At 44.0% G+C, this 27,462-nt stretch overlaps 1 protein-coding gene across 7 annotated transcripts in view; it reads right to left on the bottom strand.

Annotated features, from left to right (window-relative positions):
- The window catches only part of CYYR1 (cysteine and tyrosine rich 1), a 197,097-nt gene that overhangs the window by 71,911 nt on the left and 97,724 nt on the right, over nt 1–27,462 (bottom strand). For 5 of the 7 annotated variants that reach the window (XR_005593098.1, XM_039521176.1, XM_039521178.1 and 2 more), the window contains one exon: nt 5,563–5,665. Coding sequence is in view for 6 of the 7 variants with exons in the window: in XM_039521176.1 (XP_039377110.1) it covers nt 5,563–5,665 (103 nt within the window). In the remaining variant the exon portion in view is untranslated. Of the gene's footprint in view, nt 1–5,562; nt 5,666–9,159; nt 9,376–27,462 lie in introns of those variants that run through there. The other 2 variants (XM_039521193.1, XM_039521184.1) reach the window with 2 other exon arrangements.

Below are 27,462 nucleotides of genomic sequence, written 5' to 3'. Positions count from 1 at the left end.
ACAGATGCAAATGTATCTCTTAGACCAGTGGTTCCCAAACTTGTTCCGCCACTTGTGCAGGGAAAGCCCCTAGCGTGCCGGGCTGGTTTGTTTACCTGCCGCGTCCGCAGGTTCGGCCAATCGTGGCTCCCACTGGCTGCGGTTCGCTGCTCCCGGCCAATGGGAGCTGCTGGAAGCGGCGCGGCTGAGAGACGTACTGGCCACCGCTTCCAGCAGCCCCCATTGGCCTGGAACGGCGAACCATGGTCACTGGGAGCCGCGATCGGCCAAACCCGTGGACGTGGCAGGTAAACTAACCAGCCTGGCCCGCCAGGGGGCTTACCCTGCACAAGTGGTAGAACAAGTTTGGGAACCACTGTCTTAGACAACTGTTGCTTAGCATTTTAGAATTTATCATGAATTCTGAATTTCATTATTTTATATTTACTGTGAAGTACATAAACCCAGTCTCTGCCCAAACTCCTAGTTTATCCAAGACATTCTGAATGTTCCTACACTTTTCCTTCATATCAACTGTCCACACAAAACCATGAATCAACTTAATGAACATTTCTTATTCCAGGTCACTGATATCTGAAATGAACAAAATCCCTGTTCGTCATGACCCTCGTTGAACTCAGTCAGGCACCTTCCTCATTTACATACTGTTTCCAGTCAGAAGTACCCTTTGCTTGATATCACGTATCTTACCGCATATGCCATACTTTCTGCCACTACATATTCTTCTTTTTTCCAGTTCTGCAGCTTGGAGTATGCACACAAATTTTATATTGAACACGTTGTCTGCCTTTTTTCCTTCCATTCTTTCTGTCCCTCTTCCTTCCTTCCTGCCACAAACCACAGTCCCCAGATTGTAACAAAAGTATTTTCCCCTGAAGTTCACCTGTCAATTCAATAGTCATCAGACTACTACTTTCTCAGCATTTCTTTTGGATTCGTTCAGCCTCTTCTTTTGCAAATCTCAGCTGACTACCTTTAATGAAATCACAGAGTCCTAAGGTTTTTATTTGCCCTGCCTTCCATTTGGTTTTTGGTGTCACTGGAGTGACAGGCTGTATTTTTCAGTCCAAGCAGGACTCAAAATAATCAGTCTGAAAATGTTTACCAAAGGACTTCATAAACTTTGCAACAAAATGTATCCCTTAAACTGCCCCCTACAAACAAAGGAGCCTGGACGGACAGCAATGCCGAGTTGGCTTTTAGGTTTGTAAAGCCTGCAGTGCCCCTTCTCACTAATTCTGAAGCCTTGAACATTGGTGACAATCTCAGCTTTCATTTTCTTGTCTACTTTTTAAGTAGACATTTCCACCTCTTTCTTTTGTGAAAATATCCCTGAGAATATAAACTCATCACTAGGGTTGAACCTTTCCCAGTGACTTTCCTAAATACCCAAGGAATTCATTACCCATGACTGGTCTATGGGGACACAAACCTACACCCTCAAATCCCTTGGTTTTTTGGAGGACCTAGGTCTGGTCAAATGACAGTCATCAAAAAATTATTTGGCTTATTTCACACCATTTTGTAACTAAGTTATTCAATATTTTGCCCCATTATTCACCCAGCTCTGGGAAGATGCCAGACCTACTGAGAGCTGAGGGTGTGTCTGAGGCTGGGTGCTACTTAAGTTGCTAGTGATGGCATAGAATTTACTAATGCAATCTCCCCCAGACAGTACCTTGCAACTGAGACAGCTCCACTGTTAAGCACACAGTATGGCCTCTGGCTACAAAGAGGGGCAGCTCAATAAATTAAGAGACTGACTGGTGTAATGAACTGTAGAAACTTCACCATTCTAACCCTGTCTGTGACACTAACTAGTTCCCTGTTTGGGCTCAGTCAAGTCGCTTCATCTTTCTAGATTAAACTCTCCTTCTCTGTTGGCATTTATACTCGTCTCATCAGCACTGGTATCTTAGCATTTGTAAAAATTGGAATAATGTACATGCCTCCTTCATAGAAATGCTGTGACGATTAGTGTTTGCAATGTTCTATCAAGCGGTAAAATTCATCCAAACGCACACAAAACTCTCCACTAGCCCAGCAACTCCCAGGTCTCAGATAACTGTCCGCTGCAAAACTGTGTATTACATATGTTGGAAATGATGCATAAACACCAAGAAAAGCAGGTCATCTCTATTCTCCTGCAGCTGAAGGCACTGTGACCTGAAGACTTCTTCCTATCCCTGCCCTTTATATAAAATGCATCAGTTTAATCTTGCAGGATGCTAAGGAATCATTTTGTTGACCCTCCCCAAATCCCTGTGCTGAGCACTGTTATCAGGAAGAACAGAATTGGTTAGGTTTGTGGGGCAGTAGATTAAATTGTTTTTTGGGCCCACTCAACAATGACAAGGTTGTCTCTGAGGTATGATAGCCCTTGCTAACATTCCCACCACTCTATGCAAGACATACATGCTGGGATAGGGATCGCAGAAACAACCACCCCCTCTCTCTGTGTTAACAAATGAGGACACATCCTTACAATGAGTTTTCATTACATAGAAAAGAAAATTAAATTGGAACATTTTATCCCCTGGGTGGAAGCAAGAACCTATTTTAATTCTCAGACAATACCAGGAAATCTTGAATACGTGCTCTCCTATTTCCAGAGGAATGCTAGATTCTGACACTGTATTGTTAGGTTATTTACTTTTGTCTAAAAAGTTTCTAATTTGGTCCAAAGGCCTTGTATAAATTAAGATATCATCAATATGTCTGCTCCTTCAAAGCATGATGAAGTATGCTAAATGGAACATTGATATACTCCCAATGTTCCAGGACCAAAACAGAAGAAATCTTTTTTTATTTTTTAAAGCAGTGTTTTCCAAACTTGGGATGCTGCTTGTGCAGGGAAAGCCCCTGGCAGGCCGGGCTGCTTTGTTTACCTTTATCCTCACACACAACTATGTCAAATTTGATGACAATATATATCTCCAGATCAGTGGCACCGCTATGAGCACCCGCATGGCCCCACAATATGCCAATATTTTTATGGCTGACCTGGAACAGCGCTTCCTCAGCTCCTGTCCACTCATGCCCCTTCTCTACCTACGCTACATTGATGACATCTTCATCATCTGGACCCATGGGAAGGAGACTCTGGAAAAATTCCACCACGATTTCAACAGCTTCCACCCCACCATCAACCTCAGCCTGGACCAATCTACATGGGAGGTCCACTTCCTAGACACCACGGTGCAAATAAGCGATGGTCACATTACCACCACCCTATACCGAAAACCTACCGACCGCTATGCCTACCTTCATGCCTCCAGCTTCCATCCTGGGCACACCACAAGATCCATTGTCTACAGCCAAGCACTGAGGTACAACCGCATCTGCTCTAACCCCTCAGACAGAGACCAACACCTACAAAATCTCCACCAAGCATTCTCAAAACTACAGTACCCGCATGAGGAAATAAGGAAACAGATCAACAGAGCCAGACGTGTACCCAGAAGCCTCCTACTGCAAGACAAACCCAAGACAGAAACCAACAGGACTCCACTGGCCATCACATACAGTCCCCAGCTAAAACCCCTCCAACGCATCATCAGGGATCTACAACCCATCCTGGACAATGATCCCACACTTTCACAGGCCTTTGGTGGCAGGCCAGTCCTCGCCCACAGACAACCTACCAACCTGAAGCATATTCTCACCAATAACTGCACACCGCACCATAGTAACTCTAGCTCAGGAACCAATCCATGCAACAAACCTCGATGCCAACTCTGCCCACATATCTACACCAGCAACACCATCACAGGACCTAACCAGATCAGCCACACCATCACCGGTTCATTCACCTGCACGTCCACCAATGTAATATACGCCATCATATGCCAGCAATGCCCCTCTGCTATGTACATCGGCCAAACTGGACAGTCTCTAAGGAAAAGGATAAATGGACACAAATCAGATATTAGGAATGGCAATATACAAAAACCTGTAGGAGAACACTTCAACCTCCCTGGCCACACAATAGCAGATCTTAAGGTGGCCATCCTGCAGCAAAAAAACTTCAGGACCAGACTTCAAAGACAAACTGCTGAGCTTCAGTTCATCTGCAAATTTGACACCATCAGCTCAGGATTAAACAAAGACTGTGAATGGCTTGCCAACTGGCTTACAGAACCAGTTTCTCCTCCCTTGGTTTTCACACCTCAACTGCTAGAACAGGGCCTCATCCTCCCTGATTGAATTAACCTCGTTATCTCTAGCTTGCTTCTTGCTTGCATATATATACCTGCCCCTGGAAATTTCCACTACTTGCATCCGACGAAGTGGGTATTCACCCACGAAAGCTCATGCTGCAAAACGTCTGTTAGTCTATAAGGTGCCACAGGATTCTTTGCTTTGTTTACCTGCCGCATCCGCAGGTTCAGCTGATTGCAGCTCCCACCGGCTGTGGTTTGCTGCTCCAGGCCAATGGGAGCTGCTGGAAGCGGCGTGGGCCGAGGGACATACTGGCTGCCGCTTCCAGCAGCTCCCATTGGCCTGGAGCCGGTGGGAGCCGTGATCGGCCGAACCTGCGGACACGGCAGGTAAACAAACCGGCCCGGCCAGCCAGGGGCTTTCCCTGCACAAGCGGGGTCCCAAGTTTGGGAAACATTGTTTTAAAGGCATGACCTTGCTACTTTGGTTTTGATCAAGAATATGTAACAAATAACTGTCAGTTTGCATTCTGAAAGTTGAATAGAAACTATTGATGCAATTGCTAAACACAATTTGCAGTACAATTTATCACAGAATACCATTGTATGTTTTAATGTTTGCTTTGTTCTGATGCACATGTGGAACACTTACTGGCTATCACTACGTTTAGACACTGAACCTACAATTAGACTTGTTAGTGCAGATTTGTACACCTACAAGAAACCTTACTGATTTCAAACAGGGCTGCACTTTGAGACAAAGATCTGCATTAGTGGATTTAATTACAGGATTGGGATCTGTTTCTATACATGCATGTTGAATGGAGAATTTAACCCTTGCATTTCTTTTGGTATGAGAATATCCTTGTTTCCCCTCCATCAGCAGCCATTGTTTTTATACATACTACAATGTGCAAGGCCTTACAATGTGCAACACACACTAGAACGTGAAAGGACCAGCAGACCCTAATCTGAAATGTTTACAATGAATTCTAACTAAAGACAAAACACAATTTTTCAAAAGCACAAATGACATAGGCTAAAAAAAAAAAAAACAGGAAGATCAAATTTACAATAATCTAGCCCACTTATCTAATGCCTTTGTTCTGGCCTGTTCTCATCTTGAATAAATCAGTGTAGCTCCAATGATCACAAAGAATTTATGTTAATTTACACAAGATGATTATCTAGCCAAATCTATTGACATGCATACATACTTTAAAAGTATACAACACTTGGATTTCATGGGATCATTAAGGGTTTTTATTCTGGAAATATTTATGATGTTCTTAGCAGGAAACAATCTTGAAATGTTTATTGCCAAACAGTTTTCAGTCATCTAACTTTACAGCAAGCCATAAATCCGGGGCATCAATTTTCTCAAGCAAGTGACAATACTTACGAAAGGACATTCCCAATATAGGCATAATACGAGCAGCAGTAGGGGGTAGTCCCATCACAGCAGTAAGCTTTGCAGTCAGTGTCACACTGTGCAAGACAATCTTCTGCAGAATAAAAATAACAATGCAGTCTCAATAGTAAAAAACTATATAGCACAGCTTTAAAGAAGATGCATTTTTAGCAGCTTTTTGCATTGAATCAGTCACTGATAAGACTTCACTTGAGGTTTGATCTGACTCTGTAATCCGAACTCCGCCAGAATTCCAACTGGCTTGAAGAGTACATCTTCAGGTGTCACTGTATATCTGTATTTTGCAGTTTGGCTATGTGGGCTCTCTCTGTTTTTTAAAAAAGAATTTCAAATTTCCAACAGTACAGATTATCTTTTTATATTTTAATAATAAATACAAAGAAATATCTAGGGACAGATTCTGGTTCACCGAGTTGTATGCTGGGACAAGCAGAGAGTGAGGCTGCGTGGGAGTTGATTATAGGTCCTTGATTCCCGGTCTAATCCCCAGCCCTAGGTGTAAGCTAGAGCAGCCTGGGGGCTGCTTTGAGCTGGGCCAGCTGGCAATGGTCCATAAGGCACCATCTGCTAGCTAAAAACAACTGAAGCACAGTGCACTTTGACTCTTCCCCCACTAACCCTGTCTCCAATTCATTCTCCATATTAGGGGCTGCAAGCAGGGTAGTGTAGAACACCTTTGTGCCAGGGGCACTCCTAGCTAGACGGATACAAGCACTTTTGCCCCCACCCCTCCCAGTCTTTTAATGCGTGATTTTCTGAGAATGACAGAATAATCAAACTTAAAAAGAAATAAAATCAAAGGTTAGCAAATGAAGAATGAATATCCATATATTGAAGAAAGAGAAAAGTTTTTCACTAGCAGTGGTTTTGTTGTTGTTTTTAAAGAAACAAACCAGTTCCTCCTAAGTAAAGCCACAACTCAAAGTTCAGGTTCTCCTCTGAAAAAGTAGCTTGGTAAACCTGTTATTGCCGGGTTCCATGTTTACTGCAGCTCACTGATTTCCAGTGCAATTTTGTTAAGTTTACATATCAAGATGTTTTTCTAACTGTCATAAACCCAACCTGGGCTCTGAGAGTCTGCTTGGGGTCTTTCCATCTTGTAGGTAATTAACCCCAATAATAAAGATTTAACAAGCCAAATTAATTCCTTAAACAGATGCAGCCCCATTGAGGGCTTAATTGGAAGAAAATAGGTTTCCATAAGTGCAGTTGAGGGTTTAATTTGGAGACTTTTGCCCCTTTGCAACTACACTTGATCTTAGCCAGAAGGCCAGCCCTTGTGAACATTTCTGCATTAGTTTTCAGTGGGGCTTCTCAGGCCAGTAAGTCAGGCCCCATATGCTTCAGAGCCTTGCTTCCTCATAATAATCAACATAGCAAAGGAAGTGGAAGAATCATACAATGTTCATCTACATGGCTACAGCAATCACCGCCTCCTGGTTTTACTGGTGCTGGGTCACCTAGCCCATAAGGAGAGATTTAAAAATCTTGCAGTGCTCATTTAGGGGGAGTGAGTGAGCAAGCTAGTTAATTTTTGGTAGCATTAGAGAGACTTAAAACGGGCATGATTACCTTTTTGAGAGAATCCCAGAGAAATGTTCTGTACACATGCTTCTCATTCAAAGAATGTAGATTATCAATTATTTGATCAAACACCACAAATGAAACAAATCAATTTAAATTATCAACAATAACGAAACTTCTCCAAAAGTGGCAAAAGTTATCAGCCAACATACAAGATACTCTTATGTGAAAGAATAGTGCTATGCTTAATTGTTAAGTGTACAAACCACAGAATCTTGGTAGCTTCTGACTGATTATTGTACTGTCAATTTTAAAGTTACTGAGTCTGGAAAGCACTTAAGCATGTGCTTAACTTTATCCATGTCCTTAAATCCCAAAGAGTGCTGTCTTGAATAGGGATTCTTTCCTGATTTGAGGCCTCAGTACTTTTCTAATGAGGGCAATATGAGGTAAATTAGTCCCCTTGGGCTAAATTCAGACCGACTGTAAGTGGCAGCTACTCCATTGTAATCATGGGATTTGTATAGCCTTTTTTTTCTTTTAAAAGTCTCCCACCATTGCAGCGCCTCCTCCCTGTACGGCAGTGGTGGGACATTCTGGCTGCCGCTTCCTGCAGCTCCCATTGGCCAGGAATGGCAAACCGTGGCCACTGGGAGCTGTGGGTGGCCATGCAAATGTAAACAAACTGTCTGGTGGCCCGCCAGTGGATTACCCTGATGGGCTGCAGGTTGCCCACTTCTACTGTATGGTAATGGCAGACATGGGACTGGTTTTCTTGTTTTGTTTTTTAAAACCTACCATGTCATGTACACCACCTCCTCTGTGTAAATTTACATGAGACAGTGGTAAAAATGCTGTCACCTGTCCGCACTAGCACTACCAATGTGCTTCCATTTGTGGTAGCGCAACTGTCAAAGGACTGCAAAAGAGAGACTCATATAGATACAACCATGGAACTACAGATGCTTACACCTGGTTTGAATTTGGACTGAACACAGACACCAATTTGCTGAGGTTCCAGGTTTTATTTAATTACAATTAATATTAAAAGGTTAAATGCACATACACTTTAGTCTACACTACAAATAGGTCATTAATTATCTAATTTTATTACAGTAGAGAGAAACAGAATAAAGGGAATAATCGCATTGCCCACTTAGGCAGGCAGAACCTGGGTAATGGATATTAGAAGTGCTTAATTGAAACTCAAACTTTTAGTCCAGGGACTGACCTTGCTCCCATTAAAGTCAGTAGGAGCTTTACCATTCATTTCAGTAAGAGCAGAACTAGGCAGAGAAAGTAAAATATTGATTTGCTCTGCTGGAGTGTGACTATCAGCAGTAGAGACCCACTTCTGCTGCCCTGATTTAAGTAGGCACAGGACAGGGTCCTAAATTACTACAACAGGAGCATGTTGCATAATGGAGGATGTTTGGAGACTTCTTTTTATTAATTTGGTTTAGTTAAATTAGTTTGAAAGATAATTACATGTGATTGTGATCCATTTAAAAATCAACATAGTAAAGACAAATGTCATTGTTCTCAGGAGCTAGGAGAACTGTGCCCCTACTTTATTTACTCTGATTATCGGCAATTTTAAACCAAATCCGAGCACCTGCTGTGGAGTACAGAGGGTTTTCCTCCGCAGGTAACCCACTGAAAACCGCTCAGCCTGGTGAGACAGCAAAGCTCCCTGAGCCTGGGTTAAGCGGTTCCCCAGTCCCCGCAGCGCGTTTGCCGAGCCTCTTTCTTCTCCTTGTGAGAAGGGCTGGTCCGAGCCCCGGTCGGCGGGACGCCGGCCTGCGCCGGAGGCAGCCAGCCCTGCGCACTGAACCGCTCAGGGGCCGGAGCCAGCGTCCAAGAGGGGCATCCCGCGGAAGCGCCCCAGGCGCCGTGACTCCCCCGTGGCCCCCGCCTCGCCACCCTCCTGCCGGGGCCAGGGCAGCCGCGGCACGTGGGCGGGAGAGCCGGGCAGGAGGCCCGCCGGGCAGCCCGGCCTGGCCCCGGGCCATCTCCGAGCCGCCCCGCGCCCTCCCCACTGACCTGCGAAGACAAAGAGGAGCACCAGCTTGGGGAGCGGGTCTCCGCGGCCGCGCCGCGGCGCGTCCATCCATGCAAGCGGGCAGCGGCCGGGCAGCGGGAGGGGACCGCGGCTCCTCCGCCGCGGCGGGGCAGGGGCAGGGGCGGGAGCTGGGCACAGCGCCCGGCCCCGCGGGAAAGCAAAGGGCGCACCCGGGCGGGGGGCTGAGCGGCCGCCCCTTCGCCCATCGGCTGGGCGCTGCCCTGCCCTGGAGCGCTGCTGCCGCTGCCCGGGACTCGCCCGCCCCCTTTGTCTCGCTGCTGCCTCTCCGGGGCTCACGTTTCAGCTCGGTGGGTGGCACTGACGTGTGCACAGAGGCAGCGTGTCTGCCCCCGGCCCGTCCGCGCCCGACGTGTTGCTGTGGGGGCCGGTCACACACACACACACACACACACACAGTCCCGAGCCCGTGGAGCCGAGCTTCGCAAAGCGCCCTGCGAAGTCACGGCACTGACACGATGGACCAGGCAGCTGCAATTGCTGGGGGTGTGTGCGAGGGCAGCGGGGAGCCGCTGAGAGCACACAACAGGCCGGGCAGCGGAGCCAGTTGCATCCCCCTGGAGCATCCCTTTGTCTCACGAGGTGGGGGAGCCAGCTGGATGACTGTGAGCCTTTCCTCCTGGGCTGCTCCTCACATAATTGTTCAGCTAGTGCCACGATAGCCTGGTGGGGTTCATATCGGGCGCTCTGAAAGCAGCAGTTACACGCTGCACAACCCCAACGTAGCAGTGTGCACTGCTAGGCTGTGACTTGATAGAAATCACACGCCTGATATGACAGCAGATGCACCTCTCCCTTGAAGGAAGTCCAAGCACAGTTTATGCCCAGAATCTCACTACATACAGCAGAAGCTGTGTGCTTTGGGTCAATGTTGGGGACAGTTTTTGAAACCTAACAAATTACTAAATGTAGATCTGGTAAATCACAGCACAAACAACTGATTTCTGCCTGTGCTTATATCTTTTTGTTAATTTTTTTGTACTGCTGCATGGAGCAAGTATAAGAAAAACATCCATCCATCCCTTTTATTCTATGCACCCTCAAACAGCTATACTTAATTGTTTAGAACATATAGGACATGCCTGTTATCAGATATGTATTCTTGTGTCTGACCTATTATTTGTTGCTTACAGCTCTGCTCTGGCTTTACATCACAATAGCTTCAAAAAGCAGGAGTTGCCTGGAGGATTTTAGGAGTTGCCATTGGCATGTGCAAACACAAACCTCCATCCTGACTGACACTGCTGCTGTACATATGATAAACCAAAGCCAATTGTGGCATGTAATTACCTAATTTGTGGTTAGATTTTTTTTTACAATGTTTTAAGTGTTACTTTACTATCATAATCAAGTGTTAAGTAAAAGCATGGATTTGTCAAGAACAAATAGCTTTCTTTGACAGGGTAACAAGCTTTATGGATGGGGGAAGCTGTAGATGTGGTGTATCTTGACTTTAGTAAGACTTTTGATACTGTCTCGCATGACCTCAAGCAAACTAGGGAAATACAATCTAGATAGAGCTACTATAAGGTGGGTTCATAACTTGGTGGGAAACCTTTTCCACAGAGTAGTTATCAGTGGTTCACAATTAAGTGGAAGGGCATATCAAGTGGGGCCCCGCAGGGATCAGTTCTGGGTCTGGTTCTGTTCAATATCTTCATCAGTGATTTAGATAATGATATAGAGAGTACGCTTATAAAATTTGCAGCCGATACCAAGGTGGGAGGGGTTGCAAAAGCTTTGGAGGATAGGATTAAAATTCAAAATGATCTGGAGAAATGGTCTGAAATAAATAGGATGAAATTCAATAAGGACAAATGCAAAGTATTCTACATAGGAAGAAATAATCAGCTGCACACATACAAAAGGGGAAATGACTGCATAGGAAGGAGTAAAGCAGAAAGGGATCTGGGGGTCATAGTGGATCACAAGCTAAATATGAGCAAACAGTGTAACACTGTTGCAAAAAAGCAAACATCATTCTGAGATGTATTAGCAAGAGTGTTGTAAGAAAGACATATGAAGTAATTCTTCTATTTTACTCTGTGCTGAGGATAACTCAGTGGTTTGAGCATTGCCCTGCTAAACCCAGGGTTGTGAGTTCAATCCTAGAGGGGGGTCATTTAGAGATCTGGGACAAAAATCTATCTGGGGATTGGTCCTGCTCTAAGCAGGGGGTTGGACTAGATGACCTCCTAAGGTCCCTTTCAACCCTGAAATTCTATGATTTGGCCTTAACTGGACTATTGTTCAGGAAAAATTTGGAGAAAGTTCAGAGAAGAGCAACAAAAATGATTAAAGGTCTAGAAAACATGACCCTGTGCAGGGAGATTTAAAAAAAATGGATTTGTTTAGTCTGGAGAAGAGAAGACTGAATGGGGGGCATGCTAACAGTCTTCAAGTACATAAAAGGTTGTTACAAGGAGGAGGGAGAAAAATTGTTTGCTTTAACCTCTGAGGACAGGACAAGAAGCGATGGGCTTAAATTGCAGCAAGGATGATTTAAGTTGGACATTAGGAAAAACTTCCTGTCAGGGTTGTTACCTGTCTTGGGAGGTTTTGGAATCTCCATCACTGGAAATTTTTATGAGCAGGTTAAACAAATACCTGTCAGAGATGGTCTAAATCAGTGGTTCTCAAACTTTTTTTTTGTGGACCACTTGAAAATTGCTGAGGGTCTTGGTAAACCACCTAATGATCTTTCCAAATGTTTGTACTGTTAACTAACTATTGTAAAGCACTTTGGATAAAAGCGCTATATAAAAAAACAAAAATTTTTTGTTCTACAAATAAAAGCACACAATTCATTTTAATATCAATAGTCTTACCTTTCTAATATGATGGATGTGCCCTCTCTCCCCCACCGCAGCAGCCCCTGAGCTGAGGCTGGGAAGGAGGGCCGTCTTTTTCCTGCAGCCACAGCCCTGGAGCTGGGGAAAGTCGACTCTTTCTCTGGCTGCCGCAACCCTGCATGTCTCAAATTCCCCCCACCCCCTCTTCTTGCCCCACTGCCCTCCCCACCAACCCCCTATTCTCCCCAAGGCCACCACCTCACCTTACATGTGCATCTTCTCCAGGATCCAGGCACCTAATTAGTGGAGCCATGCAGGCAGGCACGGCTCCACTAATTAGGTGGGTGGCCCTTCATTCTCTTGTGTGCAGCTGCCCAGGCACGCACCTTAGAGGGAACTATCCGCAGACCACCTGAATGGAACTCGCCGACTACTGTTTGAGAACCTCTGGTCTAAATAATACTTAGTCCTGCCATGAATGCAAGGTCTTTAGGTCCTTTCCAGTCTTACGATTCTATGATCATCTACCATAAAAGCCATAGTTTAATTTTTGGTACCAGTCCTGCTCCCATTGATGCTAATAGAAGCAGGATCAGACCTTTGAGTGGTGAATGGATTGAGCACATTCTACTGTAAGGGTTTGAGCAATGGTTGTATTTGTACTTGCCTTTTTCTTTTTAAATCAGATGTAATATTCAAATCTGATTTTTCTGGATCTACTGGAACTAGACTGCCTATTTTGCTTGCAGCCAGAGAATCAACATATGGAAAAGTGAATATAAAACAGACAATGTCCACTGTAAGATTTTTTCACTACATCTAAAACACGTTTCAAATATGATTACAGGCCTGTGTGCTTATTACACAGTTTTTGGCCATATTTATATTAAGAGAAACTAAAAAACTATATTATCTGAGGAAAGTTACAGCATGGTTTTAACTATTGTAGATGATATTAAAAAATCACTTTGATATTGAATAAGAAAATTGTTCCAATGAAGCTGGAAAGAATATCTTCAAAGTATTTGTTAAGTATGAATCCTACAACCATATATAAATATTGCAGTTAACCCTGTTCTAGAATTAATGGGGATAGGGGCCCAGAGGCCAAAATATTTAGCCTATGACCTCAAAAAAACAACCACCACCACCCACCAGTCTGCCTTTGTAATGAGTTATATGCCAAGAAATGCACTTTGAAATATTAAAGAATGCACACAAAAATGAGAAAAATCCACAGGTGTTTTTGTTCATAAAAGGCCTGTTGTAGATGCATCTATTGGTGGCTGGGAGAGGGAGGACTTGGGGAGGGGAGAGGGATGAAAGGACTTTTTGGCAGTGTTACTTCCCCTTTGCAAAATAACACAAAACATTAACACTCCTAAGGCAAGCGAACAAAGAAAAAACAACCCACACACCAACAAAAACACTTTGCAAACCTGTGGCCTTGTCCACCTGTTCATTTATTAGCATGTGTTTTATTTGTTAGAAATTAACCATTAAAACAAGCCTCTTTTCCTTTATGTTCTTGATTACCCTGCAGCATCTCATTTGAGCTAAAGGCCGGAAACAGCTGAACAATGGTGATTTAAATCAGGGTTTCTCAAACAGGGGTCGCTGCTCTCTGTTTGAGAGAGCATAGGGAAAGCCCCTGGCAGGCCGGGCCAGTTTGTTTACCTGCCCCGTCCACAGGTCTGGCCAATCATGGCTTCCACTGGCCACGGATCGCTGCTCCAGGCAAATGGGAGTTGCTGGAAGCGGTGGCCAGTAAGGGTACGTCTACACTACGGGATTATTCCGAATTTGCATAAACCGGTTTTGTAAAACAGAATTTATAAAATCGGGTGGAGCGCAGCCATACTAAGCACATTAAATCGGTGGTGTGCGTCCATGGTCCGTGGCTAGCGTCGATTTCTGGAGCGTTGCACTGTGGGTAGCTATTCCCTAGCTATCCCATAGTTCCCGCAGCCTCCCCCGCCCCTTGGAACTTCCGGGTTGAGATCCCAGTGCCTGATGGGGCAAAAATCATTGTCGCGGGTGGTTCTGGGTAAATGTCGTCAGTCACTCCTTCGTCTGGGAAAGCAACGGCAGACAAGCATTTTGTGCCTTTTTCCCCTGGATTGCCCTGGCAGATGCCATAGCATGGCAATCATGGAGCTTGTTTTGCCGTTTGTGACTCTCACCGTATGTGTACTAGATGCTGCTCACAGAGGCGATTCAGCAGCGTTACACAGAAGCATGCTTTTGCTTTTGCATGACAGCAGAGATGGTTACTAGCCATATTGCACCATCCAAACCCTTCCATAAATTGGAACTGAGGATGATCATGGCTACCAGTCCTTTTGTACCATTTGCTGCTAGTGCCCCTGGCCGATCAGCCAGGGCGCAAAGCAAAATTGGGAATGACTCCCTGAGTCAATCCCTCCTTTTTGGTATCTAAAAATAGAATCAGTGCTGCCTAATATAGGCAAGTGTACTAGAGAACCACCGTATCATAGAACCAGAGAGCACAGCTGCTCTGTGTCAGAGCCTGCAGAAATTATGATCTGTATGCTATTCACAGGGGGTGCTCCTGTAACAACCCCAGCTGTTGATTCCGTTCTTCCCCCAGCCTTTCTTGGCTACCGTAGCATTGTCCCCCCACTTGTGTGATGAATTAATAAAGAATGCAGGAATAAGACACACTGACTTGTTAGTGAGAAATGAGTGGAAGGCAGCCTCCAGCTGCTATGATAGTCCAGACAGGACATTAAGCAGTGTGTAGGAGAGAAGCCCAGCATCCCACTGCTAGTCCAGGGCAACTGAATCTTTTCTTTACACATGAAGGGTGGGGCTGATGGAGCTCAGCCCCCTGTCGCTATGATGAGGATGGGTACCAGCCATATTGCACCATCCATCCACCAGAAAAAATTAGGGCCAATAGGCTGATGACGAGGACGGTTACCAGTCCTTTTGTACCATCAGCTGAGGCTGATGATGAGGATGGATTTCCATCGTATTGTACCATCAGCCACCCATGGCGGGGGGGGGGGGGAAGGATGTTGGTGTTGAGTGCTGCACTATCGCATCTATCTGCAGCATTCAGTAAAGATAGGGTGACATGTAAAAGAGTCAGAGGATTGTTTTACCTTTCGCTTCTGGGAGTGGGTGGGGGGGTGGGTGAGTAGATTGCCAAGCTATGCCCTGATCCGCGGACACTGTGTTTGACCCTAGAAGCATTTGGAGCTCAGCCAAGAATGCAAATACTTTTCGGAGGCTGCAGGAACTGTGGGATAGCTTCAGTCCTCCAGTCCATGAGCATCCATTTGATTCTTTGGCTTTCCGTTACGCTTGTCACGCTGCAGTGCGCTGAGCCCCTGCTATGGCGTCTGTCTGGAGATTTTTAAAAAAGGATTCTGAATTTCATCTTCTGTAACGGAGCGCTGATAGAACGGATTTGCCTGCCCTTACAGCGATCACATCCGCATGGTCCATGCGGGAGCTCTTTTTTTATTTTGATTTCGGACTGCATCGCCACCCGTGCTGATCGGAGCTCCACGCTGGGCAAACAGGAAATATTCAAAAGTTCGCGGGGCTTTTCCTGTTTACCTGACCACTGCATCCGAGTTCAGATTGCGGTCCAGAGCGGTCACTGGTGCACTGTGGGATAGCTCCCGGAGGCCAATACCGTCGATCAGCGTCCACACTAACCCTAATCCGATATGTTAATACCGATACTAGCGTTACTCCTCTCGTTAGGGAGGAGTACAGAAACCGGTTTAAAGAGCCATTAAAATCGATATAAGGTGCCTCCTAGTGTGGACGGTTTTGGCGTTAAATCGGTTTTACGCTCCTAAAACCGATTTAAACGCCTAGTGTAGACCAGGCCTAAGTCCCTCGGCCTGCACCGCTTCCAGCAGCCCCCATTGGCCTGGAGCAGCAAACTGCGGCCAGTGCGAGCTGTGATCAGACGGACCTGCGGACGGGGCAGGTAAACATACCGGCCCAGCCCGGCAGGGGCTTTCCCTACACAAGCGGCGACCCCTGTTTGAGAAACCCCGATTTAAATTATAGTGATTTACAGACCAAGTGGGTGCAACTCCATCAAATTCAATAGGGTTGCACCTGTTTACTATGTCTGAATTTGGCCCCGTGGCCAACATTTATGCCTCGATAATCTGATAATTTATCTTTAATCCATTAAAGAAATAAATTAGCTTAATCAACAGATACATTGCTTTCACATTTGCTATCACTGCTATCAGATTGATGAAATTCAGATCTCATACATAACTCTATAAGAATGTGCAGATTCTCCAGTTTTTTGTTTTTAAATTAATCTGCATCTACATCAATAATGTCAAAATACATCTTCTCAGGTTTTGTCTTTTGACTTCTTTCATGATTCCCCTTATTCTCATTGCTGCTTGTGCTAAATCACACTTCAGTATTTCCTAAACATTTTGGGTCAGATCCCCAACAGCTGGGGTAAATTTGCCCAGCTTTACTGAATTCAATACTGATTTACACCAGTTGAGAATCTAGTGCTGTATTTCTCTAGTAGTTGGGGGTTTTTTTATGCGGGAGGGGGGGCGAGAGAACAGCAATTCAGGCTTCTGATCTCACTTATACCAGTGTAAGTTAGGAGTAACTACAATGGTATATTACCAGAGATGAATTAAGATTTATTAGAGCTCTGGGCACAAAGAACATTTGGGTCTCCCATACCTGGGGGCCCAGGGGCACGAGAATAGAGGTGGCCGGGGGGCCATGCCTGCCCACTTTTTAACATGGATGTAATAGCCCAGGCATGCACGGAGTGGTGGTGCACGGGTCTGGTTTGGGGGAGTGTTGGAGGAGCAGTGCTGTATGTGGGGGATGTGTTGGAGGAGCAGTGCTGCATGTGGGGGGGGTGTTGGAGGAGCAGTGCTGCATGTGGTTGCTGCCTCGGGCACAAACCCCAGGCAACAGCCTGTCATTGGGAGCAGGAGGGACCCGCGGGGAAAGGGGGCAGCCTGGCAACAGCAGGACCTGGCAGGGGCAGCCTTGCAGCGGGAGCCAGCAGGCGTAGGCACTGAATGAGCTCAGGTGGAGTGTGGTAGCCGCTGAGGCTGGGCCAATAGCAGCAGGAGCTCCTCACTGCCTGTTACCCAGGGCCGGTGCAACCTATTAGGCGACCTAGGCGGTCACCTAGGGCGCTAGGATTTGGTGGGTGGCATTTTCTTCGGCAGTGACCACGGCGGCCGGATCTTCAGCCGCCCCAGTTGCCACCGGCATTTAGGAGGAGGGATCTGGGGCAGGGGGGTGCGGGGAGGGCCACCTGCAGCAAGTACGGGGGGGGGCGGCACACAGGGGAACTCCCCGCCCCAGCTCACCCCTGCCCCGCCTCCTCCCCGAGCACGTCGTCGCTGCTTCACTTCTCCTGCCTCCCAGGCTTGCGGCGCCTAAGCTGATTGGTGCCGCAAGCCTGGGAGGTGGCAGAAGTGAAGCAGCGACGGCGTGCTCGGGGAGGAGGCGGAGCAGGGGTGAGCTGCCGCAGGGGGGGTGCGCCTCTGGGCGGGAGCTCGGGGGGGGGGCATAAGGTGGAAGTTTCACCTAGGGCACGAAACATCCTTGCACTGGCCCTGCTGTTACCTTCCTGGGGCTCCCTGCTGCCTCCCAGCTAGAGCAGGGCCTCCTCTCCCTGAAGAGCATGTCTGCAGGCCCTGGGGAGGAGGCAGGAGGCTGAACCAGAGCCCTCACCCCGGGCTTCCACTGGTAGCAGCTCTCTCGGGCATTGTGACCTCTGCCCAGGGCAGCTAGAGGGTCTGGGTCTCCCTGGGCAGCTCTTACGCTCTTCTGGCGTAGCCAGGGGGCAGGACCTTGTGGGGGAAGAGGCGGAGTACAGTTGGGGTACAGTTCCGGCACTGGTGGACCCCACTTCTACCCAGGTTCTGGAGCTCCTACAAGGGTCCCCAAATTGGCCAGGACCCCTGGGCATGGGCCTTGTAGTTAATCCACCACTGTGTATAACCTAGATAAGATGAGCATTAGACTCATAGTTATGAAGATGCTTAACAAACATTTCCAGAAAGTTTCCCCCAATCACATACAGCATCCCCTGACCGCAAAATCATGTTACCTGAAATGGTTTTCAGTAAATGATCTTGAAAACCATTTCAGGATTGGGGAAATTTAGTGCCAGCCTTCGGGGATATTCTGAAGAGACAATCCCTCTCCCTGTGTTAATGTCCTGAAACTCACTGTAATCGGGCATTACTCTCTCTAGCTGAATCAGCAGTTTAGAAATAGTAATTACCATAGGTAGAGTACAAAAGGCAGCATCCAGGACAATGAATGGAGAGGGAGGAGGAAAGGTTATGAGGACAGTCTCTAAAGTGGTCAGTATTGTACCAGATGATTCAGCAGAACCTGTAAAACTCCCATAATGGATAATTGTACAGTAACATGCCCCTAGGGGATGCTTCATCCTAAATTTAGGCAGTTAGTGGTTTATGCCCCGAAAGATGAGGGTTGATACTCCTTATACATATTTACTTAGTAGACAGTGGAAATACAGATATTACTGTTACAAAAAAGGATTAGACAGTATCCTACTAAGTTCTTTTCTTCAATATCTATTGGCAGGGAGTCTATTGATAAATTATACTTTTTGCAATAAAGTATTTCCTTTTATGAGTTTTACATTTGGTGTCTCCCCATTCCCTCATCATGAAAGAGTAAATAGGAGCATCTGATTTGGAGTAGGATCCAAACACACACTAAGAGAGTCTTCCAATTGACTTCCATGTTAGCTGGATCAGGTATAGAAGTTCTTATACATTCATTATATCAACTTTTACTCATCTCCTTTCTACTCTAGTCTCTCATGCTTCTAATCAGTTTCACTGCCATTATTTGGATATTGTCTATTTCTGGTATATCTTTTTTGACATAGGGTGAATACTGAACATAATATACAAGATGGATATGGCATCATAATATTTTCAGTATTGTTCTGTATCCCTTTCTTAAAGCAACAACATTTTGTCATGGCTACTCAACTCCAATTATAAGGATCTTAGGCTCCAAAGGGCTAGTATTATATAGTTATCAAAATATTAATTGTTATGACACAGGAAATAGGCGTTTAGTTTCTTCCATCACAAAAGTCCTCTGTCTACACTAGAAGCTCTCAATTTTTACTACTTTATTCCACAAACCTTATTGCTTCCTCCTTCAAGATCTCTCATGCTGAGAAAGACTGGAAGAGGATTGAAGTTTGTCAGTGCAATTCCATAAATCACCCTAGAAGAGTGCTGCTGAATGATGCTCAGCACTCCTTTTTAACGTTAGCTACTGAAGTCAGTGGTTATAACTCCGTCACAAGACAGGAGTAATTTGCCTTTCATACCTGACATTGTCATGTAACTGGACCCAGGAAACACAGACCACAGTCTATTACCAGATCTCCTGAGAATAACACCTTTGTTACATCCTTAGTGGCTGCTGAATGTTAACGGTTTATAAAGCTCACAAGACAGTGTTATGTAACAAATATAATGTTCTTATGAGTGCCGGAGGTGCCTTGTGCCCTTTTGTTGAACCTAACTGGTTGAGCGGTGGCATTTCTGTAATTTATGGAAAACCTAGAGAAATCCTCAGACAGCTTAATATGCACAAAAGCTCAAAACAGCAAAGGAGGAGGGGTGTTTTTGTTATTGTCTGCTCATCAGACATATTTTGCTGTTCATACCAAGCATTTATCTATAGGTAGAATAGACAACAGAATTCCTCTGGCATTATTTCTAATAAGAGTAAAGTGTTCCTCAAAAAGACTATATCCTTTCTGTTAAAGCACCAAATGTTGATTTATAAATCTGTGCCAAAACAATGCATCTGGCAAAAGGATGAATTCCATTCAGCCTTGATAACCACTATTTAAAAATACAGGCATTCATGGTTTTTATTGCTTTCCTTAATGAAACATTTATTTAATAAACCCAAACTAATTAGAAGTGCTTAGTGAAGCTTAGCAAACAGTAACAACATCTGGGGCTAATTCACTAGCCACAGGGATCTTGGACATAGGCATTAACATTGCTATAATTTCCCTTACAACCTCTTCCCTGCCCCTCCCACAAAACCCCCTTTATAATTCAAAATTAAGGTTGATAATTTGGGCATGAAATAGGTAAGGTTCCACATTGATTTAACTCTTTCCCTTAACATGATTAGGAGTGACTAAATTGGCTGGACTACAATAAGGAACATCACATATTGATCCAGACTTTTTAACTAACCAACAGACAAACAAACAAACAAAACCACTCTAGCTCTGAGGTTGTGGGCCCAATATCAAGTAGGCATAAATGTGACTTAAAGCCACTTTTGCTCTCTCTATGCTGAACCAGGAGAAAGAGAGCTAGTCCCCAGGGTTTGGCCTTGCATTTCTAGAATCTTTGTAGAGAAAGTGTAATATTGGGTTTTAGTGTGATACGGTAGGAAGTGTGTTTCATGGAAGTCCAGCTATCTCCTTTTCAAACAAAGTTAACTGTTTACAAATATACACTATGCTATAATCTTTGTAGGAAGTATCAGCCTCCATTATGTTTAAAGAAACAGAAGAAAAACTTGGAGACATGCCAGAAGGTGAATGTTAAGGAGCTGTTCACAAGCAGAAGATGAATACCCACTTGAGGGCAGCCAACTGTTATTTCAACAAATTTCAACACTCTGCTCAATCTAAAATGTTCTTTTTAGTTTCAGATGCATCATGCTGAGCAGTGCACCCACAATGCAGTGTTGAGTCAAAGAGTTAAAAACATATTTTGGGGATAGACAAAAGTTTCAGTTGGCCAAAAAATGTCAGCAAGGGAAATGATGCAGGAAGGCATACAGGGCAGCTGTCTGGTATGGCACTATGGTTTTCTCCCACATAAAGTATTGTTTATATTTTCCAGTGCATTAAGTCCTATTTTAACAGTTTTGGTTACTTGGCTCTCAGTGATACTGGTATAATGAAGGAGTCTGTATTCTGGCACCATGTTATAGTGATTCTACCGGAATTTATTTTCTTTATGAATTGTACAGTGAAGACAGCCAAAAGTCACTTTTCCTGCTTAATCCAGCAATGAAAGTGTACAGCCTGAAGAATGTTGCAGCAGTGTCTGACCATAATTGAAACTAATTAGTGTTTGGCAATTACAGCATTCAGAGAATTTGGGCTTTGCAAAAACTTGACTATCCAGTCCTATTCTTTGCTAATCTAGTCCATATTTGAAAATATTTCACCACAAGTGAACAAAGAGCAGTCTATGAATTATGCACTGCTCCTTGGAATTTGTGCATCACTGGTGAGATGAATACACATATATGTTATGCCATATACATGTATTCAGCAGTGAAGACACTTGTTCCAAATCTTATGTATGTATTCATCTAAACAATGGAAAGCAGTTTAGAATAGCTGCAAATTTGCAGGGCTGTTCCTAGTGCTCCAAACCCTGCAGTTATGTGATATCACAAATCTCAGTTTCTATACTTTTGCTGCTCTCATGGGTGTCATGGTTTTGCTGGGGTGGTGTCAGAAGGGGCCTCCACTCACACCAAGTCCTTTGGTCTGGTGGAAGAAGGCTTAGTCCTTCCTCTTCCAGGATGGACTCCAACCTGCACTGAAACAGGCAGTACTGGTCCAGGAGTGGGAGGCCTCGGTCTACCCAAAAAAGTAGCAACGGTGACCCAAAGTCCAGCAGATAAATCATGTTTATGGTCCCTGCCATTACACTCTCAAAAAACATTTTGTTCATTGTATTAAAGTAATGAGAGCTTGTATTTAACAATACTCAATCATTACATAACATAGAAACTGGAGTCTGCTGTTAACTGCAGTCTGCAGCCTGCACTACAGAGTTCTGACCTTCTAAATTCCTTTGGCCTCTAGCTCCACACCTCACATCCTTACACAACAAAGCTGCTCCACACACCAACCTGGGGCAGGGACAAGGTGGAGCCCCAGTCTGGGGTATGCCGAGGGCCACTGATTGCAACTTTGCAAATTCTAAAGGGCTTCAATACAGTCACATTAAATCAAAGCCTGGTATGTGCAAAATATCAACACATTTTCCCCTCAATATCAGCCATAGAAGTGTAGAATGATTGACAAGAACTAGGATACTGTTACGGTTTAAAACAAACTTCTTGTAAAAAAACCCACATAAATCTATTTTTCCAAATGATAGATAGAACTGTATGCTAAATACAGGCCCGGTCATGTTATTCAAGCTTTGCTCAGATTTACAAGCCCTTGCTCTGACACAAAGTGATCAGGGAAGGAAACCTCAGCACCAATACATATTTCATGCCCATGTCATCCACATAGCTGACTTGCAGTTGATTATTGTTGGGTATACAGTTGAAAGTAATGGGCGCAGCCTGATAATCCCCTCCTACATTGGTTTTGTGCCCTGTGGGTTTGCCACGTGGATACTCAGTACACATACTCCCAATATGGTCACTGCTACCGTTTCGGAAATACAGCAGTGCAGAGTTATGCAGAGGTCTCCTCTGGACTTGCAGTTCTCTTGCGCTGGTTCTCCGCTGCTTGGCACTTCAACACAAATCCAGCACAGTGGAATTTCATTATACCAAACCCTACCTAATGTTTCTGTGTCAGGCCAAGATCATACCCTCCCATGTCAAAGCTCCTCTTCTGCGAGATTACCTAAGGAAGATTTCCCCCCCAAGCACCCCTGCCATGTCATTCCATCAGGGGATTGGAGTCTGGCCACCATAGAAAAGACCACAGGGCTGCCCCCCAGCCCAGGTGGATACTTTGGGATGGCCAGGGCAATCCATGCAGAGAGTCCATGCTGCCACACTGTCTTGGCCCTGACTCCTTGGCAGCTCCAAAGCTCCATCTGAGCTGTGCTACCAGAGGACACACCTGGCTACCACAGCCCCTAGGACTCCCTGAGACAGGAACAGGGGCTATGCAGAAAAGAAAGATCGTGCAGCCTGGCACTTTTTCTCTTGTATTCTAGGGGGGAGGGGAGGACACAATATGCACCCCACCACCATCACCACACAGCACCCACCCATTTCTCCTTCTGGCCTTCCCACTGTCCATAGCCTCTCCTCTCAGGGACAACTCTGGGGGAGAAAGGAAGGAGAAAGTGACATATGGAGGTGGGAGAGTCCACTTTCCACATGGAAGTGAGGAGATCTACCTGTGGGGGCCTCCATGTGTAGGCCTGGGGGTCATGCTCTCAGCCTAAGTGAGGTCAGAACCGGGACCTATATAAGTACTATATTATAAGAATGAAGTAGAAAACATCCTCCTGCCCCCACAAACAAACAGCCCTTTCCTAATTTATGTACATATTTTTAAATCGTGGTAATAGCATCTAACTGCCAAGCGAGTGGTTCTTATAGATCAGTGGTGGCATGCGGCCTGTCAGGGTAATCCACTGGCGGGCTGCCAGACCGTTTGTTTACATTTGCCCGGCCGCTCACAGCTCTCAGTGGCTGCGGTTCGCCCTTCCCAACCAATGGAGCGAATATCTTGAAAATCTAGCTCCAGTGAAAATCTTTGCCCTACTTTGGTGTCCAGCATATTTGTACGCCAAAAATGGTAAGTACTAGAAATTTTTCCTTTTTCTGTCTTCACTGTCAATGTTGTCATATAATTGATTTAAACTTGTGAGAGCTGGCCAAATGTTACTTGCAATTACGTGAATATAAATCCATAGTAATTCCAGTTAAATCAATAGTTACTCTGATTTAGGTAGCAGAAACTGAGTAGAGTTTGGCCTGCTGTCTGTAAAAGTCACAACTCAGAGTGAACATATCTTTATTGGTTTCCTTTGTTGTATCTAGTGTTCCTGTCTGGTCAAACTATTAACCTTCTGTACCAAATTAATAATCTCCTTCTTGTCATACATTCCTGTGATAAACTCTTTGCAGTTATGCTCAATTTCTTATGACGATCGAAGGTAATTTAATCAATTGATTAAAAGGTAGATTTCTTCAGGGGAGCCAGATGGAAGACTGAAGCCAAAAACAGTCATTTTATCAGCTTTTTCCTCTGAAGATTGTCTCCAAAAGTCTCTTATTTATAGCTGTATTATATATAATACACACACACACACACACACACACACAAACTGCTAAAAGTGTAATGTTCCACTGACTGAAAGAACCAGCTAGTTTACTAGTAGAAAGAACCATATTATCTATCACCTATCCAGATTTTTAAAATACCATTACTTAATATTCAGTAGAACAGTCACCATTAAAGAATCAGGATTTGTCGATGATTACTACCAAATTATTGAGATTCCACAGTCTTCTCTATGCTCAGAATGGAAAATACCCAAGGTACTTTTAAGAGAGAGTTGAATTTTTAAATCATGTTCACGGTGTGATACTGATGTTAATACATGCTTGACAAATTGCTAATTACTAGAACATTTATCTTCAAAATACACCATGAACAGGTTGGTACAGCAAAGTGTCATGTGTGAGTCCACAACCACGCTCTTTTTTAAAAAAAGAAATATTTTATCTTCATAGCAACAATAATTCTTGTTAAACGCTATCTCTACCTATAATACTAAATACTATGAAGGGTGACCTCTTCTTCTATATACCCCTGATCAATGTAAATATTCTTGTTAGATAGCCAATCCCCACTTTTGCTTTCAGAGCAAAAATGTTTAATAAATACATGAAGAACATTTGAATAGTTCTACTTAAGGGTAGGAGGCAGGGCCATATTCTCAGCTGGTGTAAATCGGTGTAGCTCCACTGAAGTCAGTAGAGCTATACCAATTTGCACCTGCTGAGGATCTGGCTCATGAGGATAATATTTGTATATTGCTCACAAAGGGTACAAACTACAGCAGAGCTTAAATATAAATCCACAAATTGAGAAAGTGATTGTGTCATGGTATCAAATCCTCATCACTTTTTGGAAGCCATGGTGACAAGTGACAAAAATAATTGGGACTGAGGACTCAGAGTCAGCAGAAATGAGGGCTATTCTCAGCTCTGCCAAGGATTTCCTTTGTGAGCTACCTAACCTCTGTACACTGGCCTGGTGTCCTGGCCTGTAAATTAAAGTGTCCAAATAGTATCAAACTCTCCAAGGTGGTTAATACAATGTGCTTACAAAATGCTTTGAGAGCTATAGAAGAAAACTGCTATACAACAGAAAATATATATTATAACTCATATTAGAGATATAATAAGTAATAATTTTAAACACACAAACATTTTTAGAGCTGCCAGCAAGACAGTAATAAAACAGGATTTTTGGCAGTGATGAAATGCACTTTGGCAAATTGGCACTGTAACAAGAAATATCATGGCTGACTACGGTGAAGAGAGGTCTTGGTCTCCTCAGCAAGAACAGTACAGAGTAATGGGAAAGTCTTTCATAAGTATTTCTTGTTGTTTGCACCATCCTTATAACAACATAAAAAGTAGTCTGTGCATACGGAGTGTGCTGGTGAATGCATGTTTCACGGCAGGCATCCACCTTACAAGGATAGAATGTGCTTAAACATACAGAAATAGTGACATTAAGAACTGCTGATCATTGGGAAAAAAAATCCCCATTTGCCAGACTGATGGCCATTTTACAGGTTTTAATGGCGTTAGATTTTGAAAGGCTGTTTACTGCTCAAGTTCTTCCCTTATAGCCATTCTCCCCTGTTGTGCAAAAAAAGAAACAAATTACACTGAGACCAGGGATTCCTGCTGGGCCTCCTTATTTAGAATTCAAAAAATCCATCCTGTTTTTAGGAATGTCTCTGCCTAAATTCTATACTTGCCAAACAGCTTTGCAAAATGGTCATAAAAATGTCCCCACCTTTTGCCAGGACAATTGATGATAATACGCAAAAATGAAAATGCTATTTTACTTGCCTGTCAAAAATAATTGCTCACCTCCAGTGAATGGGCAGATAAAATTTTGTAAGGCTGCTCCCAGAGCCACTGCTAGCTAGAGATCTCTAACTCACACCAACCTAGTTGCCGTTTGCACATGGATAGCTGTAGAATTGTAAAAAGCAATGCAAAGGCTTAAAGTCAATTGGATGAGTAAGAACTGGGAAGGCTTGAACTCCTGGAATGTAATGACTAGATGCAATAGAGGCTTGAACTTCTGGAATATAAAGAGTAAAGACAAGATATATAGTCTCTGAGGTATCTATCCAGGTAAGAAGTCTCCAGGCACAGAATCTCTGAATATGCTCTGTGATATTCACCCACTGCAGGTGTAAATCACGTATATGTTTGCAATTTGTATTTACAGGCATTCCCATATATGACAAATCTGGACATTTATCAACTTGCACTAAAATGACACCTTTTTGGAGCAAAATCAAGAAGCTGAAAACAGCCTAATTATTAATGTTTGAAAATCAGCAACTGTCCCATTACCTTTAATGTCAGTGGAACTACTCACAGGCTTAAAGTTAAGTATGTGCCTCAGAGCTTTGCTGAGTTTGGGCCTTAGTACTGTAACTTTTTCATGTCTTTATTGTTATTTTTTTTAATTCTTATGTCTGTAGAAATATTATATGTTAATGTTATATGGCTTCTTGTAATACTGCATGTGTTTTATTTAACAGGATTATAACCTGGTTTAAAAGAAACTATTATAGTCTATTGAATAACATGCAATATTATGCATACTCACATACATATTATTCACACACATAGACACTGACCTGGAACCTTCAGGGAGACTGCTGGTTCATGTGGAATCCCATTGATTTCAGTGTGGTTCCATATTTTTAGTAGTTTATCTGCATGCCATAGGTCCTGGAACTAGGGGTTCTGTGGGTGCTGATGCACACCCAGGCTTGAAGTAGTTTCCATCATATACATGGTTTACAGTTTTGTTCAATGGCTCTCAGCACCACACTATACAGATGTGCCTAAACTATACAAATTGTACCAGCACCCCTGCTGCATGCTCCACATTACAATATCAGAGCTATGTACGTTATATAGACACATGCAAAACTATTTATTTACAGAGAATACATGATAGTGTGGTTCAGTATAAAGGAGAGCTGGCCAAATTTTTCCAAAATTATTGAGCAGCAAAGCCTCAAGTGCGTTTTGAGGTCCTTACAAGTAGTGCTAAGGCCCTAATACAGAGAAATGCTCAAGCACATACTTAAAACCAATGGGTCATAATTACCTGTCTGAAGTTAGGCATATGTTAAATTTTTTCTGGAATAGAATTTGATTTAAGCTCATGTTTAAATGTTTTCCTGAAGTGGAGCCAGAGGCCTCAATTCTGCAAATACTTATGCACACATTTCATTTTAACGACAGTGAAATTACTAAGTTTGTAAAGTTAAACAGATGCAAGAGTCTTTTGTAGGATCTGTGCCTTATCCTGCACCACTACATTGTGTATAATGTAGATGCCAGACATTTTACAGAACACAAAACTATCTTAGGAATGTTTTAGACATTTAATATTTTTAATAGGTAGTT

This window comes from Mauremys reevesii, linkage group 1 (assembly GCF_016161935.1).
Source record: "Mauremys reevesii isolate NIE-2019 linkage group 1, ASM1616193v1, whole genome shotgun sequence".
NCBI classification, from domain to species: domain Eukaryota; kingdom Metazoa; phylum Chordata; order Testudines; family Geoemydidae; genus Mauremys; species Mauremys reevesii.
Note: the sequence above shows the minus strand (reverse complement) of the source record. Positions and strands in the feature narration are given on the sequence as shown.